This window comes from Danio rerio, chromosome 17, assembly GCF_049306965.1.
Source record: "Danio rerio strain Tuebingen ecotype United States chromosome 17, GRCz12tu, whole genome shotgun sequence".
NCBI lineage: Eukaryota > Metazoa > Chordata > Actinopteri > Cypriniformes > Danionidae > Danio > Danio rerio.
In genome coordinates this window covers 15687501-15706844 of record NC_133192.1, presented here as the reverse complement: position 1 = coordinate 15706844, position 19344 = coordinate 15687501, and the positions used below count along the sequence as shown (strand labels likewise).

At 34.9% G+C, this 19344-nt stretch overlaps 3 protein-coding genes across 8 annotated transcripts in view; 1 reads left to right on the top strand and 2 right to left on the bottom strand.

The window, feature by feature from the left end:
- Positions 1-1591: 1591 nt before the first annotated feature.
- Positions 1592-11365, bottom strand: gpr135 (G protein-coupled receptor 135). 2 transcript variants are annotated; one of them, XM_073928247.1, is made up of 2 exons: positions 11209-11365; positions 1592-5248 (listed from the first exon to the last, which is right to left on the bottom strand). In XM_073928247.1, exon 2 carries the CDS (start codon positions 5131-5133, stop codon positions 4396-4398), a length of 738 nt encoding a protein of 245 aa, XP_073784348.1. In that variant the 5' UTR covers positions 5134-5248; positions 11209-11365; the 3' UTR covers positions 1592-4395. The 2 variants fall into 2 exon arrangements, with proteins under 2 accessions (XP_073784348.1, XP_686241.1); XM_681149.9 differs by lacking the exon at positions 11209-11365 and having other exon boundaries at positions 1592-5904.
- A 36-nt stretch (positions 11366-11401) lies between these two features.
- Positions 11402-19344, top strand: part of jkamp (jnk1/mapk8 associated membrane protein) — an 8252-nt gene continuing 309 nt past the window's right edge. The window contains exons 1-7 of one of the 2 annotated variants that reach the window (XM_068214353.1): positions 11402-11437; positions 11729-11814; positions 13654-13808; positions 15235-15441; positions 15772-15953; positions 18489-18565; positions 18659-19344. The exon at positions 18659-19344 is cut by the window's right edge and continues 309 nt beyond it. In XM_068214353.1, the coding sequence (XP_068070454.1) occupies positions 11737-11814; positions 13654-13808; positions 15235-15441; positions 15772-15953; positions 18489-18565; positions 18659-18877 (918 nt within the window). In that variant the 5' untranslated portion in view covers positions 11402-11437; positions 11729-11736 and the 3' untranslated portion in view covers positions 18878-19344. 2 annotated transcript variants of the gene reach the window in all.
- The window catches only part of ccdc175 (coiled-coil domain containing 175), a 24684-nt gene continuing 18950 nt past the window's right edge, over positions 13611-19344 (bottom strand). The window contains exons 20-21 of one of the 4 annotated variants that reach the window (XR_012393256.1): positions 15209-15339; positions 13611-13795 (exon numbers count right to left, since the gene is read on the bottom strand). Coding sequence is in view for 1 of the 4 variants with exons in the window: in XM_073928245.1 (XP_073784346.1) it covers positions 18831-18850 (20 nt within the window). In the remaining 3 variants the exon portion in view is untranslated. Of the gene's footprint in view, positions 13796-15208; positions 15340-17941; positions 18851-19344 lie in introns of those variants that run through there. The other 3 variants (XR_012393258.1, XM_073928245.1, XR_012393257.1) reach the window with 3 other exon arrangements.

Below are 19344 nucleotides of genomic sequence, written 5' to 3'. Positions count from 1 at the left end.
TTAACGTGTGGGAAATGCCAATGGAACTTCCGCAAGTAAACAAACAGGCAGACACAAAATGTCACTTTTTACTATGGAGCTACAACTGTGCTGGCTGATTGTGTACTTGCTCATAATATAATATATAGTTTGTGTACATCACTTTAGACAATTTCTACATTTCGAGAATTAAATGCGGCTGCAGCTGGAAAACAATATTTTAGTGCATTGCAAACAGCGAAGGTGCACTGCACGTCACTTCAAGAAGAGGTGTAAATTAATTTTGCTAAACTGTAATATGACTATCTTCCGGAAATATTACCAACGATCCATCAGGTAATGTTTCTCTCTCTCTCTTTCTCTCTTAAAATTGTTGGTAAAGTGCTGTCAACAAACATTTTCCTCCACATTCCATAATGCACAGCGCATCAGACTACGGCAGCTGGATTAAGCCGCCTTTCCACTGCACATGACATTTGGACACGACTGTCGAAATACGCCCCCTTGTAGCAGTCGCACAGAATTTTCAGTTTTGTCGCATACCATGGGAGAGAAGCTGTTCTTGCAGTGTCTGAAATAAACTCATAGACCGCAAATAATTTTGGAGGGAATGTGGAGACAACATAAACCTATAATATTTTTATTACTCATTTATGAATAGAAATGTTTTTTAAATTAAAAAAAAAAAAAAAATTCCTATTTCTCATCTTGCACGCACTGACCTGCTTGGACAACACTGAAATACATCACATCTGGTCGGCCAGTGGCAAACGGTCTAGTCGCAGGAGTTCAAATATTTCAACGTATCCGCAGCTCAATTCGGATCCAAATTTTCCGCATACGCAGATGATCGTAGCTCCACGCAGCTCCCGGACTATTTTCCATTGGAAATGAATGACTTCTGGTTTGTCGCTTGTCGTGTGCAGTGGAAAGGTGACTTTAATTCAAAAAGACGCACTACAATTTGCGGTTGGGTCTGTTTAATTCAGATTATGTTCTCCAAACACAAACAAATCGCTCCAGGGTTTGTTTGAAAGTGTACCAAAAATCGAAAGTTTACGCTTTTTTTGGTCCGCTTTCGGTGCACACTCGAGTGCAATTGCTACATTCATTCACACCTGCCCAAATGAACTGCACCAAGAGGGAAAACTAACTCTACTGCGAATCAACCGAACTAAATAAGGCAGGTGTGAAAACATATTTGCATGCTGTTTAAAATGAAACTATTCAGATGGCGCTCTGTGGCGCGGCACAAATATGAAAAGTGTCCTGAGTTGTGGCTGGGCGCCATGGGCAGCCGTCGACTTGTGCCACCGGTGTGTGTATCCTGAAACCTATGTTTAGAATTCTGAAATGCATGGCGCTGCGTGGCAGTACGCGTCACGTCGCTGAGCGGGCCTTCTGGTGTGTGACCCACTTTTGACGTCTATTAGATTTTCACTGACTTTCCGCCTTGTTTTAGCCAAGACGACTATGTTGCTTGTTTTTCATTATTAATTGTAAAAATAAACGTTAAAAAATATATGAAAAAAGTTACTTAGCGTAAATTATCATTTCAAACACTATGAGCAGAAATCAGACATAGCCTTTTTTTTAAAGAAGCGAAAACTGATAAAGCATATTCAAACTTTATTAGGACAAACTGCTTTAAATATTTGAACAGCTGAAGTGACTTAAAACTTTCAAAAAGGAGTAAGCTCATTCAAATTGTGATGAAATGAACATATTATTAACAGAAAGAAATCATTTGACGCTGCTAATATCTCTAAAATACATCCGCTTCAAGGAAGGTTTTATATATAGAAAAGACCATGTGCTTTTGTCAGACAAGCCTCTGTGTATTTTTGAGACTGGTCTAACGTTGACAAATATTTGTTAAAAAAGTTAAACATATTATCATTTAACATGAAGCACTGACATAGAGATATGAATATTGATTAAAAAAATGCTTGTATGAATTCATAAACTGATACATTCATGCTCCAAAGCCTGAAATATAAAGGATTTCACATGTTTAAATACTGATATGAATGCATTTCTGGTGTAAACCATGCTACATTTAATTATGGCAGTTTGTTGGTTTTATTTACAGGTCTTCCAAAAATCTAATCTGGTTCCTTTCAGATGAAATATGAGCAATTATTTGGCAGAAATACAATATGATGATCTTCCTAATGAAAACATACCTCATTCTTATTTCGTGGGATTTTGTTTTCGTATAGCAGGTACAGTCATGGTTCTGATGGCACGCCGTGTTTGAAAATTCAAGTGTGAAGAGTGTAAACGTACAAGCAAACAAACAAAAGACATTCCACAATGATGAAATGAAATTTAAAAAAAAGAGTTATAGCCCTATTTCCTACAAGACCATGTCATCACGACTGATCACTTCATTAGTGAGAAAATCCTCTCTGCTCGAAATGACACTGTTGATATTCCAGATCAGCGCAGAGCGGATTGTGAAGAGCCTGATGTGATATGGTTTTAGGCAATATGAGAATTATCTGTAAACCCTTGGGTTCATTCACAGTGTTGTAAAGCATTTGCATTAGGCTCAAGAGTAACTTTCATCTTGGCAATTCACACACACACACACACACACACACACTCTCTCTCTACAGCTGCTAATTCATTACGATAATAAACTTATGGTTGGAGAGTTCAGTTACAAATAAAAGCTGATAGCATCAAAAGACAAAGACAATACATGTAAAATTGCGGTAACACTTTATAATGACGTATAAGTAAATCATAAACAATATTAGAGTATATAATGCATGAGCAAACTTAGAGAATTCTGTCATGTACATGTTTCAAACTTGATTGAGTTTTATTGTTTTCTGTTGAACACAAAAGAAGATATTCTGAAAAATGCTGGAAACCCATTGATCGCCATATCCAACATCAAGTAAATATGTATTTTGGGTGAACTATGCCTTTGAGTTGATGTAAACTGAAATAATTAAAGGGATAGTTCACTCAAAAATGAATATTTACACACTATTTGCTCCGCCTCAAGTGTTTCCAAACCTTCAATAATTTATTTGTTCTGTTGAAGTAAAATAAGATATTCTAAAAAAATGTTGGAAACCCCTTAATCTTTTTTTCTGCATCATGCACTTTTTGTAAAAAACATTCTTCAAAGTATCTGCTTTTTTGTTCAACAGAATAAGAAACACCTGAAGGAAGGTTTGATGATAGAGTAAATATGCATTTTTGGGTGAACTATCCATTTAAGTTAATGTAAACTGAAATCATTGAAGGGATAGTTCACCCAAACATGAATATTTACACACTATTACTCTCCCTCAAGTGTTTCCAAATCTTTATGAATTCATTTCTTCTGTTGAGCGCAAAAGAAGATATTTTTGAAATAGCTGAAAACCTGTAACCATATACAGAATGCATTATTTATGGAAAGCAATGATTACAGGTTTCTATCTCTCGTCAGAATATCTTCTTTTGAGTTTAACAGAAGAAAGAATCTCAAACTGAGTAAATTGATGACAGAATTTTTCGTTTATGATGAACTATACCTTTAAATTTTGACTCACCGTTAGGCCTGGTGATAGTTAAAGCTGAAGGGTGTAAATCTTCAACACTGATGCTATTAATTATTCTGTTTGACTTTAAATATAGGCCAAGAGGAAAAATAAAGGTCAACATTATATTATGTAATAGTGTTAATGTATATTAAAATAGTTGGAACTGTCAAACGTTAATTTATACAGTACATTTCCATTTAAATGCACATGATTTACTGAAGTCTGAAGGGAGGTAGACTACAGGTGACTTATCTGTTTCTTGCAGCAAACGGACAATTCGTGAAGAATATTTTATGAATTTAAATAAACATTATAGAAATATAGTATCATCCCTATACGGAAAATATTACAAATTAGATTTTTATTTAATGTGAATAAACAACTTAATAATTTGTGATTGTCAGCTCCTTTTGATAAAAGTTATTTAGCAAATATGAACAAAACAACACTATTATGGTTATTTTAATTGATTTAAGATACCCAGAAAATATAAAAATCTACATTTTTAAAACAAATTATAAATTAAAATCAGATATTTCCAGTCTAGTAAAAAAAGTGTTTACTTGTGCAAATTATCACTTGATTATCTGAAAAATGCAAACATTTACAATAAAATTAAAATAATTTAATAGCCTATATGTCAGTCTTCAGTTTAATTTACTTCTGTTTGCAATTTCTTTGTAACTAATTTTGAAATGTACTATGTGAAACAGCAATTTTTCAGTGTTTATGTAAATGAATGTTATATCAATTTCCACCTGATTGACATTGGATCTAATACAATAACTTTTCATTTGTTCAAGTGTGAAAGCTTGGAGCCAGTGTACACCTGTAGCACCTCCCCTTGTCATCATAAAGTGTGACCGCGCTGTTACAGACTGGTGTCAGCAGTCTCAACTTTGGGCACCGGTGGCTCAGTTATTGTATCTGGATGCGCGTCTCTGCAGAAGAACACCGCCGGGTTTTTACAGGCCCACATGGCCACATCCCCTCCGTTGGCCGGGCTGGAGGAAGACAAGCGGCTGTTTGCGCCGTGCCGGCTCACGTACCGGTCCCGAATCCGGTCAGCCCGGCTTCGAACCGCGTCCCTGCGCTGCGTCTGCGTGGACAAATACGCGGCGATGTTTCTAGTCCTGTATCCCTCCTCTCTGCTCCGGCCCAACAGCATGGATATATTCGGGTTCCTTATGGCGTAAATCAAAGGATTAATGGCACCGTTTGCCCACGCCATCCAAATAGCCACGGTATCCATAGCAGGGGTGAAAGAGTAGTTTCCGAGCGCGGTGATGATACCCATCAGGCAGTAGGGCCCCCAGCAGAAGATGCTGAACACAATCATGATGAGCACGGTGGTCGCGGTGCGCATCTCGCTGTAGAAGCGCAACAGGTGCGCGTAAGTGGTGACCGGCCGCACCCTGATCTCCGACAGCCGGACTGTTTTGCAGATGTTGTAGTGGCAGAAGCACATGAGGGCGAAGGGAAGCAGGTAACAGATTACTATTAAAGATATACTGTATGCGGTGCCCATCCTGGAGGTGCCGGAGTGGAACACGTACATGCAGTGATAAAACCCTTGTTTGTGCACCACCAAGCGCCTGGAGGTCTCCATAAACAGGTACCAGGGAAAGGAAAAGACCACGGCGGAGAACCAAACGGCCACCAGGAGCTGGATCGCTCGCCTCCGGCCAATTTTGGCTTGGGGTTGCCGGACGATCGCGTAATACCTGTCGAACGAGATAAGAGTCATGGTCAGTGTGGAGATGATGCCGAAACAGGTGTTGAAAAACCCATTGGCGATGCAGAAGGGCTCTCCAAACATCCACTTTCCATCCTTGCTGAAGAGCATCATGAAGGAGAAGGGTAAACAAAGAACCGCCGTGAGGAAGTCGGAGAGGGAGAGGGACATGATGAATGCATTTGTGACCGTTCTCAGTTGCCTGTGTTTGATTATGACCACCACAACCGCTGAATTACCCAGACTGGACAGTAAGAAGATGGCCAGGAGCAGCAGCGCCTGCGCGGCCACTGCGATGCCCTGGAGAACCGAGTTCCCCTCCGAACTCCTCACCGGGATGTCGCGGTGCACATCCGTGTAGTTGCTGGCCTGAGTGCTCAGCGTGTTTACCCCCGGTTTGGTGGTCACAATCTCTAGAATATAGCCCGAACCCGACATGTTGTCCGCGGTTGTGTTGCTGATGATGCTGGGGAGATCCATTGGACACGGTGTGGGGTGGAGGAGAATTCATCCCTTGTCAGTTTCTCCAGTGCCCGTTTCACAGTAAAAATGAGAGTAAGCTTGGATGGTCCATGTGTAGTCCTTTGATGCCATACAGTGTGTTTGGAGTAAAGAATGTTTCCCGTGCCCTCCCCCGTTACAGATGGGCTGTCGACGCTGCTCGCTTATTTTTAATGCTTGACGAAACGCGCTCACTCCTCTAGGGGGCGCTTGGAGGCCCACAAAGCTATTTTCTATTTAGACGTATTCACATTTGAGTAGCCATTCTGTCTTTTTTTAGAGGTTTAATCTTCTTGTTGTGTAGTATAATTTAATAAAATAATAATGGAAATGCATATGGAAATGGAACATATATAGTTGAACCCAGAAGTTTACATACAGTCTAAAAATAGAAACATAATCGTTTTTTTTAAATGTCTGATGGTAAATCATACTAAATATTTACTATTTTAGGTCTGTTAGGATTACCTAAATGATTTACATTTGCAAATGCAAAAAATTGTGTTTATTTTGAGCTCACTTATAGGTTTTAAGTTTATTTATTTATTCTCTGTGTGAAAAATATATCAAATATACACATTTTCATCATACTCTTCAGTTTTCTATTCATATAGCCAAGAATCCTTCTAAGATACTCGTGTGTAAACAGTGAAAAACAAAACGGATGCTAGAGGTAGGCCTACATGAATATTGGGCTTAAAACTTTTGTTTTGCAAGATAATTCTTTATTTGTATTATTGATACAGAGCTAATTTGGCAGTTTGGCATGCTGTAACTAAATAATAATTAAGTTAATTAATATCGTAAATGTATATGGAAATCGACCATATGAGTGTCTCTTATTATTTGTACAGTTTTCAATGGGGCTGTGATTGGTGCATTCTGACAAGTGGTAAGTAACAGGCACCTTTTGATAGTGAGCTATAAGATAAGTTCGAAAGACCCACCCGTCACTGACAAAGGTCCAGAATTTGTCCCATATATGAACTTATTTGTCTTATTTTAACTGCTTTGCAACTATAATCGTGATAATAAAAGGCTTTAAGACTATTGACTGTTACTTCGGCGTGACTTCAGCTAATTTTAACCAATGCAAACAATTGTTTTTTTAGTCCAACATCCAGCTGTGCAAGACAACTTACAATCCAAGTGAGGTCATCTTTCACTTTACTGTATTGTTGTTAAATAGAGAAAACATTTTACAGTTAACTTGTATTCTAAATCTTGAACCTTATTCTTGAAACAAAAACAGATCAATAAAATGTGTGAAGCACCACAAGCGGCCCATATTAGGATTAATTTGAAAACTAATTGGACTATTGTTGTTATGAATTTTTAAATGTAAAATCCTAGCTGAAGCTCTACATTTTTATTATTTTAAGTCATTACAAAAATATGCAAAATTGGGTTTACTTTGAGCTCACTTATACGTTTAAAGTTTATTTATTTATTCTCTGTGTAGAAAAATACATGAAATGTACACATTTTCATCATACCCTTTAGTTTAAATGCTCTACCAAATGGTTGACCCCAATAACCGTTAAAGTCATTTAAAGAATGAGCATTTAAATAATTCTGTTGCACTACTACACTTGATTTTAGTTTTATTATAAAAACATGAAAGTGTTAAATCTAAAATATTTGATGGCTTACTTCAAAAAATAAAGATGATTTAGTTTTAATAATGTTTTATTTTGATTGTTTTAAATAAATGTATCTTTACACCTCATATTTTTAGATTTTTCATAGGTATGTGTACCTGCATATCAACCACATTGTAGAGATTGATATTTTAGAAATTATGGCATGCGTTGAAAAAAAAAATGCATTGAGTGTGTTAACTAGCGACATTAGGAGTTAATAAATGCAAACCATTTTTTTTTAAATTTGGCAGTTTGGCATGATTTAACCAAAGAGATATATACCAAATAAAGAACACCACAGAAAAGAGAATTTATTAGCATTAACCTTGCTACTCTAGCCTATTTAAACTTCCACATGATCAATGAAAATGTTTCCATATTTCAATTATCCATGTCATGTTGATCTCCTCGTTCAGTTTTTTAAAAAATCAACTCCACACTAAACTTCTGAAAATCTCGTCGTAAAATTCTGTGTTGTGGTAGTTAACAGGCGGATGTGGCTCAGCCGTTCAGTAGCCACAATCTTTATTACGACCATAGTGAAGGTTATAGCCAGCGAATGTTTACTTGTTTGTCTAATTAGTTGCATTTCACCGCCGTCCGCCTACAGTTTCACACGGTTTTATTGTCACAGCCGCTCTACCAGCTTGTTTTATTTCTGTGATACAGATGCAGGCCCTGCCCCTCCCCGTGACGTTTGAAGCCGTTGCCATGACACCGGTCCTCATTTTTTTTCTCCAGCTGAATTACGCACTTTCTTATGAAGATTGGTTTCATTTGTTGTGGTTTGTGCGCACGCAGCCGCTGATTCATAGCTACAGACGGTGCCCTTAACGCACATCCATCCATCTATCTATCTATCTATCTATCTATCTATCTATCTATCTATCTATCTATCTATCTATCTATCTATCTATCTATCTATCTATCTATCTATCTATCTATCTATCTATCTATCTATCTGTCTGTCTGTCTGTCTGTCTGTCTGTCTGTCTGTCTGTCTGTCTGTCTGTCTGTCTGTCTGTCTGTCTGTCTGTCTGTCTGTCTGTCTGTCTGTCTGTCTGTCTGTCTATCTAGTCTGTCCGTCTGTCTGTCTGTCTGTCTGTCTGTCCAAAGACTCTCTAAAGAATATTGGAGGTGTATTAAAAAAGGGCCTTAAGTCACTGAACATTTAATATATATTTTTTTATAACTGATTATAAGGTTAACAAATGTAGTACTTGTAGTAAGATTACAGTACATTATTTTAAAATGCTATGACTCTTATACAGTGCTCAGCATATTTGATACATTTCTCAGTGAATATGGGTAAAATATATTGGTGCATTTGAACAAAACAGGTTTATTAAACGGATATATTTATTAAAGTAATATTTTAATCACATAACATCTTTAGAAAATACATTTAATTTCATGCAAACAAAATAACAAACTACATTTCAACAAAATTTTTATATATTTTTAGTTTTTCTTGATTTTTTTCTATTTTTGAAAATGTTATTCAACATTTTCCCTAACATATAACTTTGTGTAATGCTGAGCACTGTACATTAGACCTACATATTAACTCTATTAAATTCATACAACACTGTAGAAAATTAACATTTTTAAAAACTTAATTATTAAGTAACTAAGTCTGCATTTTTTATGTTCACCTAAATTCTCTCTTCAATATTTATTTATTTATTTATTTATGGCCTATAAACTTGATTCCAGTTTTTATTTTGTTAAGGGTTTCTTTAGGAATAAGAGCTGAAAAATATTATATTCATTAATTTTCCTTTTTCTTAGTCCCTTTATTCATCAGGGAATAAATCGCTAACCTATCCAGCACGTTTTATTCAGCGGATGCCTTTCCAGCTGCAACCCAGTACTGGGAAATATCAATACACACTATCTAAATAATAACACACAGTATCTAAATAACTGATCAAAAATTAGCAAATTAATAGGTAATTTTTCAACTACAGGCACTTTTATGTCCTTTGATCATATATCCAAAAAAAAAAAAAAAAAAAAAAAAAAAAAAAATATATATATATATATATATATATATATATATATATATATATATATATATATATATATATATATAATTTTGTTTAAATTTCTCTTTCTTTGTCAAACTAACAATAAAACCTACTTAAAATTTTTTAACTAAAGTTCGATTAAATTTTTAAAATATATTATTCAACCTCCTTTTAGGTGTCAAAATCACTGTTTTTTGCCTTGTCCCACAGCCAGAGTTTTAAACATCAACAATAAAGATAACATTTTAAAATAAGATTTATCTGGTATCTATTAATGTATCTTAATTACGCACTAGTGAAATAATTTAAATATTTTATAGCTATTAAAGTGAAACTATTATCAATATTATTTTTTTATTCAAAATATAGCTGTCGCACAGTATCAGTGTCATTTCCACCACAACACTGCAATGTCACTTTAAAAAGTTTGTGTGACAGATTATTTAGGCGGTTTCTATGAAAATTAATAGTGCCATCTGAGAACATGTTCAAGATGGAGGGAATTTACATTTTTGTCAACAACACTTGAAGAAAAATCAAGGTAAATATTGCTTGATATAAGGAAATACATTTATTCTACGTTGTTTCCAAACATGCTGTATCTTCAAAGATGCTTTTAAAAACCAAATAAATAAGAATGTTTTGTATACATGAAAGGGTAGTATTAATTCAAAGCTAATGGGTGAAGCTATTTTCATTTTTTCACAATAAACTGTTGAAATGTCATTTCCACCACTGTCTTTTCCATCACCACACACATTTAAAAAAATATATTTAAAAAGTTCTCATCACACATTAAAAGTGTGTTCACAATTTATAAGTCCATGCTCTGTTTAATATACAAATTCAGTTTATTTATTTTCTAATAAACTCTTAACCAAATTAATATTAAATTTTAGAGTGTGACAGGTGTAAAATTTAGCATACAACTAATTTATTTCATTGACAAATGTATTATTATTATTATATATTGTGGAAAGATTGGTTAAACTTCATGCAAAAATGATCTTAGACAATGTTTGACTGCCATTATTTATTTCATTTTGAAATCAAAGCTGTATATTAAGATGTGGTAGGATTGACATTTGTTCAGTTCATGATGGAAAAAATGTTTCTCTTCTTATCCAAGTTTGTCCTCTTACAGATCTTAAAACTAGACAAATAGTTTAAACTTATGAGGCTATGTTAAGTTAATTTTGAACAAGTTTTTTTTACTCAACTTCACAAGGCTAAAAATGCCTGTAGAGGAAGAATGGCCTTTATACTGTTCAGCAGGTGAAAAACAAAAGCTTATGTGACAAAAGTATAGCTTACGTGACTGTCTGCATACAGTAACCTATACAGGAACAGTGCCAGACAGAAACTGCAGATATTCTTTACTATTTCAGTGCGAAATTTTGTAAAAAAATAATAAAATAATAAAAAAGATAATAATAAAAACAATAAAAAAAATAACTTTTTAAAAATAATAACACAATGCAGATTCAATTAGATCCACTACTTTGTTATAAACAAAGCAAGACATCTATATAGGCTACTATATCTACTAAAAGACAGGAAATAATACTTTCCAAACTGTATTGTAAATAAAGCATTTAAATGTGCACATTAGTTAACATATTACTGAAATGATTGTAAATAATTGCACATTTTCCATAGGTAAATAAACAAAACAAAAACAAACAGCTAAACACGTTACAAACACGTTACAAAAAGCTAAACATTAGCCTATGTGTGGATTCCTAGAACTAACCGATATAAAATGAGGCACTTACCCAGCAAGAAAAAGCTGTAGGCAACAGTAGCTAAAAGGGCAATGGTAAAATTACACAGAATGCACTATTTAGCGGACATTTCTGAAAACATTATTCAATTACTGAGCATTTTAGACTCATACTTGTACACCAGAGAGCGGCGCTGTGTAACAGTTGACCTTTGGCAATTCCTCCCGCATTACATGAAGAAGACGGAGACATTCTTCCGGTTTCTCTTACGTCGGGTTTGGTAACTGCAGTTTAAAACCAACTAATTAAATAAACTGGGCGATTGCTCGGTTTGTAATGCTGCTTATGAAATGGGTATGTTAAAACAGCCAATATTAAATGCAGACATCTTATGAGAATGCGATTCAGCGTTGATTTCTTGCTGTTAATTACGTCGCTGTATAGTTTGCTGCCATAACAACATTTGAATAAGATGACGTTATTGTTTTGTTGTTGTTGTTGTTGTTGTTGTTGTTGTTATATTATTATTGTCTTCATTATTTGATGGTGTTTTTTTCTGCGTGTATTACAGCCGTGGCAATGAGCTCCACTTGTCCTGGACTTTACTGTGGAAGAACCAGCATTAATGATACTACTGATATATGGGGAGAATGTGGGGTAAGTTTCTCATTTTTACATCAGTCTGTTCAAGTAAACCACACATAATTTATATTACAATGTGCTCTAATTTAATAGTTTGTATGAATAACATTGTTGAAAAATCAATAAGCGCAGTTGTTTTGTCTACATGCTCACTCTGATTCAGGTAAAGTTGGTTTTATTTCATACACATTAGGTCAGTGACAAATTGTGACACGCTCCCTATATTGTTAACCATGGTACTTTCAATATTCAGACTGAAATCACCTATAAATATGACTTCAAAGCAACATCAGCACTATTTAATTGACTGTGAACAATGTTGTAGTTTATTTATTCATTCATTCATTTTCTTTTCGGCTTAGTCCCTTTATTAATCTGGAGTCGCCACACGAAATGAACCGCCAACTTATCCACCTGTACCGCATGTCTTTGGAAACCGGAGCCACCCGGAGGAAACCCATGCGAGCACAGGGAGAACATGCAAACTCCACACAGAAACACCAACTGACCCAGCTGAGGCTCGAACCGGCGACCTTCTTGCTGTGGGGCGAATGTGCACCACCGTTCTGCCCCACACTTGCCCCGCAGTTGTTGGCTGCTAATATGATTTCACTATTATGAATTTGCAAATAATACTTTAATTAAATTATATTATAAAGGACAAAGTCCGAATGTGTGAAAATTATACCAACTTTACCTCAATACTGTAGCCTTACTTCACTAAGTTACATTCGTTTAAAATGCCATGTCATCATGTCATGTCATTTTCATTTGCTTATCTTGGGTTGGGTCACGGAGGCAGCAGTCTTAGAAGAGAACCCCAGACTTCCCTCTCCCCAGACACTTCCTCCAGCTCCTGTAGGGGTATCTCGAGGCATTCCCAGGCCAGCCGAGAGACATAGTCTCTCCAGTGTGTCATGGGTCCTCCTTGAGGCGTCCTCCTGGTGGGATATGCTGCCTGGAACACCTCCCTAGGTAGGCCTCCAGGAAGCATCCGAAACAGATGCCCAAGCCACCTCAGCTGACTTCTCTCGATGTGGAGGAGCAGCAGCTCTACTCTGAGCTCCTCCGGGGTGACAGACCTCCTCACCCTGTCTTTAAGGGTATACGAGATCTTGTCCTTTCGGTCATGACCCAATACTCATGACCATAGGTGAGAGTAGGAACGTAGATTGACCTGTAAATTGAGAGCTTAGCCTTTCGGCTCAGCTCCTTCTTTACCACAGCAGACCGATACATCGACTGCATTACCGCTGCCACTGCACCGATCCGCCTGTCAATTTCATGCTCCATCCTTCCCTCACTCGTGAACAAAACCCCAAGATACTTGAACTCCTCCACCTGGGGTAAGGACTTTTCTCCTACCTGGAGATGCCAAAACCACCTTTTTCTGGTGGAGCACCATGGCCTCGGACTTAGAGGTGCGGATTTTCATCCCAGCCGCATCACACTTGGCAGCAAACCGCCCCAGTGCATGCTGAATATCCATGTTCGATGAAGATTTCCATTGACTAAATGATATTGTATTGAATTTTGGATTATTTATGAACATTAACAGTTAAACACTAAACAGTTGTATTTTAATTGTTTTATTTATTTTATATTATAAAAGATGAATAATTTAGGACCATAACTTTACAACTAATGTAGCTGCATGACATATGTATTACAATAACAAACATATTGCTTATAGTTAGTTAATGCATTAAATGATGTTTACTAGTGGATCATATTTAAAGTTTTAAACTTTTCCTGGTCATTCAAGAGCAATTTTGCTCGTATTGATAGATTTGATTGCACAGTGGACTGGATTTACTTTGTTTTGAAGTGATTTTGCCATTTTTTATTATAAAGGTTTGTCCTCGTGGCGAGAGGACGAACTTGGAGAAGATCTGTATGAAATGCACTGGATCTCCTGATCTCTATGACTGGCTGTACCTGGGCTTCATGGCAATGCTGCCTCTGGTCCTGCACTGGTTCTTTATCGAGTGGTATTCTGGGAAAAAGAGGTAATAAGCTGTATTTATAAGTAATATTTTAAAATGGAAAACAGTATAAACTGACTTTGTTGAACTGCCTTTTCTAAGTGGTATAGATTTAATAAGGTGCCAGAAACATTCTGTAGGGGTTTTGAACTATTCTCTGTAAATCTCTAATATAATACTAAATAATACTAATCTGTCCAGCACCATTAACCAAGAAATTTTCAGTATATTTTTTCTGATGCTTGGTTTGAACTTCAGCAGATCATCTTGACCAAATCTACATGCATTAATGGTTCAAGTTAGAGCAATGTGATTTGCTGAATAGACATTTGAGTAAACAAGCATGTGTACTTATTAAAGGGACTGCAGGCGAATAGAGTAAAAAAAGACTTTATCACTATACTTCCTCCGTTGATTGGTTGCTTTAGGACTTGTAAACATGTTTGTATTACTTTTGTAAGTTTGCAAGTTTACTAAAATGTTATGTTTTAATATGCAAATGAAGCTTCACTTAATTGATTAAAATGTGCTTATTTGCATAGATTTCTTGCACAAAAATTGGACAGTACAATTTTATTTATTTATTTTTTTACATTTGGTGGCAAATGTTTTTTCAATATAAAAATCTCTTTTTTTAATTTATTCTTTATTAAACTTTTCACAAATAAACAACTATGGTACTGATATCTTGTAACCTGTACAGAAGTTCTTGTCACGCATTCAATTGCATACACATTCTTAAGAGCAAAAACAGAAACAAAAGAAGATTAGAAAGACAAAGGCTAGTCTTAGAGGATCCTAAAGACCCAGAGAGTGGAACATATGCACCCAAACACTTCAGATCTCTGATGCAAATCAAGAGTCAGTTTTTTCAGTGGTAAAAAAAGTTGCCTTGCTCAATCATATATTAACTAAGCAGTTAATAATAAAAGTATAATATAACCATAATAAAAGTATATTTGTTTTGACCAAGTGTGCACAAACATTCAGCACCTGTTCTTTATCACGATCAAGACGAAGATTTGGGTATGTCTTTGTATAGAATAAAATGTTGTGTATATAATTAGACAAATTATATATTAACATGATACATGTCTTTCTTTAAAAAAATAGAATAAGAATAAAAGAATAAAACTGTAAAGTTTGTCAGCTGAAGTGAAGATTTATGGCTCACTGAAGGAGTTTTTATTTTGAAATATGTATTGTAATCGAAATCTACACACACAGATTGATAAAGTGCAATAAAAGCAGCACATAAAAGCATATTTTGTTTCTGTTTCATTATACTGAAAACAATTTGTGAAAAGCCAAAAGAACTAAATCTCAAAATTAGTTTTTGCCTTTCAGTAAAACTGGTATGACTGAGGAAATTCTGTCGTGTAGATGGGATTTTCCAATATTGTGGCAAAACTTTTCAGACTAACCTGTGTTCTTTTAATGTCATCAACAGTTCTAGTGCCCTTTTCCAGCACATTACGGCCCTGTTTGAATGCACAGTTGCTGCTGTAGTGACTCTGCTGCTCAATGATCCTGTCGGCCAGCTGTATATTCGTTCCTGTGAGGTGAAGATGCTTTCAGACTGGTACACCATGCTGTATAACCCCAGCCCAGACTACGTCACCACGTTGCACTGCACACAGGAGGCTGTGTTTCCTCTGTGAGTGGCTTTTATAGCGATATATGTATGTGATTTGAGGCATCAGTTATATTTGTTGGTTTCTAGGCTTTACACTATTGACACATTGTTGCATTGTTTAACACAGTTGCATTGGATTGATAATGCCATATATTTTTTATTATAACATTTTAAAACTTATGAAACAAAAAATACAGTTCCTTAAAACCCTATAATTTGGTCTTACTACATTAGGAATGGACCACGCTTGAATGGCGAACTTCTTTTCTGTTAGCTGGACAAAGTAGGTTTTGATCATGATTCTGCTCAACAAAAAACTAACTTGATTTGTGACTTGCTATTTTTTTCCAGATACACCATTGTGTTGATCTACTACGCTTTCTGTCTGGTTTTCATGATGCTTCTACGGCCACTTCTGGTTAAAAAGATTGCATGTGGTTTAGGCAAGACGGATCGTTTCAAGAGCATCTACGCAGCGCTGTATTTCTTTCCCATCCTCACTGTCCTGCAGGCAGTTGGAGGAGGACTGCTGTGTAAGTAAAAAAACTATGTGTATATATATATATATATATATATATATATATATATATATATATATATATATATATATATATATATATATATATATATATTTTTTTTTTTTTTTTTTTTTTTTTTTTTTTCTTAACTTTTTACACAAATTGAACAGTTAGAGATTGAAAAGAACAAATAAAAACAGTAGTATAAAATTTTAGTAATATAGCATTTTTTATTAGTTATTTTATCAATGTCTAATTGTTTCATTTATGTTTTAGTTATTTTTAATCTTAACTTCAAATTTGAGTAATATTACTGTTGTTTATTTGTTTTATTTCAATGTCTAATATTTTCATTTATGTTTTAGTTATTTTTAATTTTAACTTCAAATTTGAGAAATTTTAATGTTGTTTTACGACATTTTTTCATTAACATTTTTAGTTATTTTTAATCTTAAATTCAGATTTTATTAATATTACAGTTTTTTTAGATGTCTAATTTATATTTTAGTTATTAAATATATAAAAATATTAAATAATTTTTTTTATTAAATAAAAAAATAAAAAATAATAAAAATATTAAAAGCGTTCAGCACATAATGCGGGGTCTGCAGATGTCAGTTTTGGAGGACACAAGCAGACATTATCATTGTGCTTGCACATGGTCAGTCCTGCTTGTTGCCAAAGTAACATTAGGTGAGACACAGACAAACACACATGAATGAATGTTATGAAAACTAAAGTTTGTTGTACAGTTGGCGGTTCATTCCGTTATTTGGTAGGACTGCATTCATATCAGAAGTGTTGGGCAATTTACTTTAAAAGAGTAATTAGTTATAGTTACTTTACACAAAAAGTAACTGAGTTACCGAGTTACATGTATATAAAAGTAACTAATGACCAGGGAAAGTAACTATTGTGTTACTTTAAAAAAAATCTAAGTTGTCAAATGACTATAAAATAAATATAAAACATTGTACCCTAATCTACACTATTTTAATGTTGTTGTGGGATAATGTGAGAGCCATCAACAGCGTTTCCTCAGCTATATATCTAGATATTTTTAGTTTAATTCTGTCTAGTAAGTATTTGCGGTGGAGAAAAATTTTCATAACCAAAAAAAGTATCGCCGTTAGTAATGCTGTTTATTCATAGCGCTGTTATCCCCATCACTGCATATCAGAAGTGAACCATACCAGAGTTTGTGCGAACCAAACGCTAAACCAGTGGTTCTCAAACTGTGGTATGTGTACCACTAGTGGTAGAGGGCTTCCTTCAAATGGTACACGTAGGAATCAGTTATGTCATATGTACATGCTACATATATTTAAAATGCATCAAAAAATATTTATACATTAATACGATGACATATAATCTATGTGTAGCTTCTATCGTAATTTTTTACAGGAGTACAGTAGTTTTTTTTTTTTTTTTTACACTTTTTAAGAAAAGTAACCTATTATTTTTACCTTTTAAAAGCACATTTTATTTTAAATGTTGACGTTTTAGTTTTAGTTTTTTTTTGTTTACATGTAAGCACAGTGCAGGGTTAATGTTCAAATAATTTATAATGTTTAAAGTGGCTGACAACAATATTGTTATTAATAGTAATTAATCTGCCTTGTTTTTTAACTTTACAAATCTGTAGCTGATTTACTGGGCCTACAATGCTACTGTATTTCAATACCGCTCATTAAGTTGGTACTTGGAGAGACAATTTTTTTTCTGAGGTGGTACTTGATGAAAAAAATTTGAGAATCACTGTCCTAGACCACTTCTTTTAGGCTGACTCTGGTATGGTTCACACATGCTCACCTGAGTTCAGAAGACATCGTTCACACTAGTTAAACGTACCAAACTCTGATGTTAAATGAACCTGGTTGCAGACCAAAAGTGCTAGTGTGAAAGCACCCTAATACACTACATTTTTGTTATTTCACTCAAAGCTTAAAATCGATTGTTCTTCTTTGTAACTTGACGGTTACTGAGGCTGTTTATGCCACAATGATTTCAGCAGTAAAATTTAATTTTTTTTTATGTGTTTTGACTGTTCATTTACACAAAAGCCACAATATTTTGCATTTCCAAGTGCACATTTTTTAAAAACAAAACTGTTATTGTGTGTGTAAACTACAAAAATATGATTTTGTGAAATGATAACATTCCGGTTTCCCTCACAGTCTAAAGACATGTGGTACAGTTAAATTGGTTAGGCTAAATTGTCCGTAGTGTATTAGTGTGAATGAGTGTGTATAGATGTTTCCCAAAGATGGGTTGCAGCTGGAAGGGCATCCACTGCGTAAAACATATGCTGGATAAGTTGGCGGTTCATTCCACTGTGGAGACCCCAGATTAATGAAGGGATCAAGTCGAAAAGAAAATGAATGAATGAACGAATGAAAAGATAACATCAAGCTTATCTATATCATGTAATTTATAGGCTTAACCAAATAATTAAAAACCAAAACAATGTTAAGCTACATATCCATGTGTACAGCCTTAGTTTTAGCTAATACCATTGTTTGTATATTTCCCTTTTGTTTATTTTACCAGACTATGCGTTTCCGTATATTATTTTGGTCCTATCCTTGGTCACGTTGGCAGTTTACATGTCAGCTTCAGAGATACAGGTAAATGCTTTTTTTTTTTTTAATGTTATACTGCTTTTGGTTTTAAATTCAATGCTAATTGTATTAAAACGGTTTGTGAATTATCTCCCACAGTCTTTCAAAAACCTTGTGGCCAAGAAGAAACGGCTCGTCGTTCTCTTTAGCCATTGGCTCCTCCATGCATACGGTATTATTTCTATATCCCGACTGGATAAACTAGGCCAGGATTTGCCTCTGTTGGCTCTGGTGCCTGGACCTGCTCTCTTCTACCTGCTGACGGCCAGATTTACCGAACCAAACCGGATTCTGTCAGAGGGGGGAAATGGACACTGATATCATTACCTTTGCTGGAGAACCGATTCGTCCAAATGTAGAGGAATGGCATTTAGTTTAATGACACCTTTGGGACGAATGCCAAAAAGCCATATTCACAAGATTTCTTTTTTGTTTGCTTGTAATGAACCAAGATCAAATGAAATATTCTCATTTCGCTCTTCATTTGTTTACCGTTTTCCTTTAAATCCGAAATGTTTTTGTAAATTTATTGTAGCTTTATTATGTACTATTCATTTAGATACTTGTAACTGTTATCAAACAATAGATCCAACTCAAATACTGACTGTATTGTACAAATTTTACATTTTGCATGTTGTAATTGAAGCAGCAGGTCTGTGAATTTCATTGAAATGTTTTTACCCGCATGTCAGATTTTCTTGTGCCAAATATAGTTGTATGTATATGTTTTTATTTTTTGTTCATGTGTAGTTAAATGATATTAGCTTAAAACAACAAAATATTGT

Bases quoted from the DNA above. Each gene is read 5' to 3' on its own strand.
- gpr135 (XM_681149.9), bottom strand. From the start codon at position 5,739: ATGGATCTCCCCAGCATCATCAGCAACACAACCGCGGACAACATGTCG.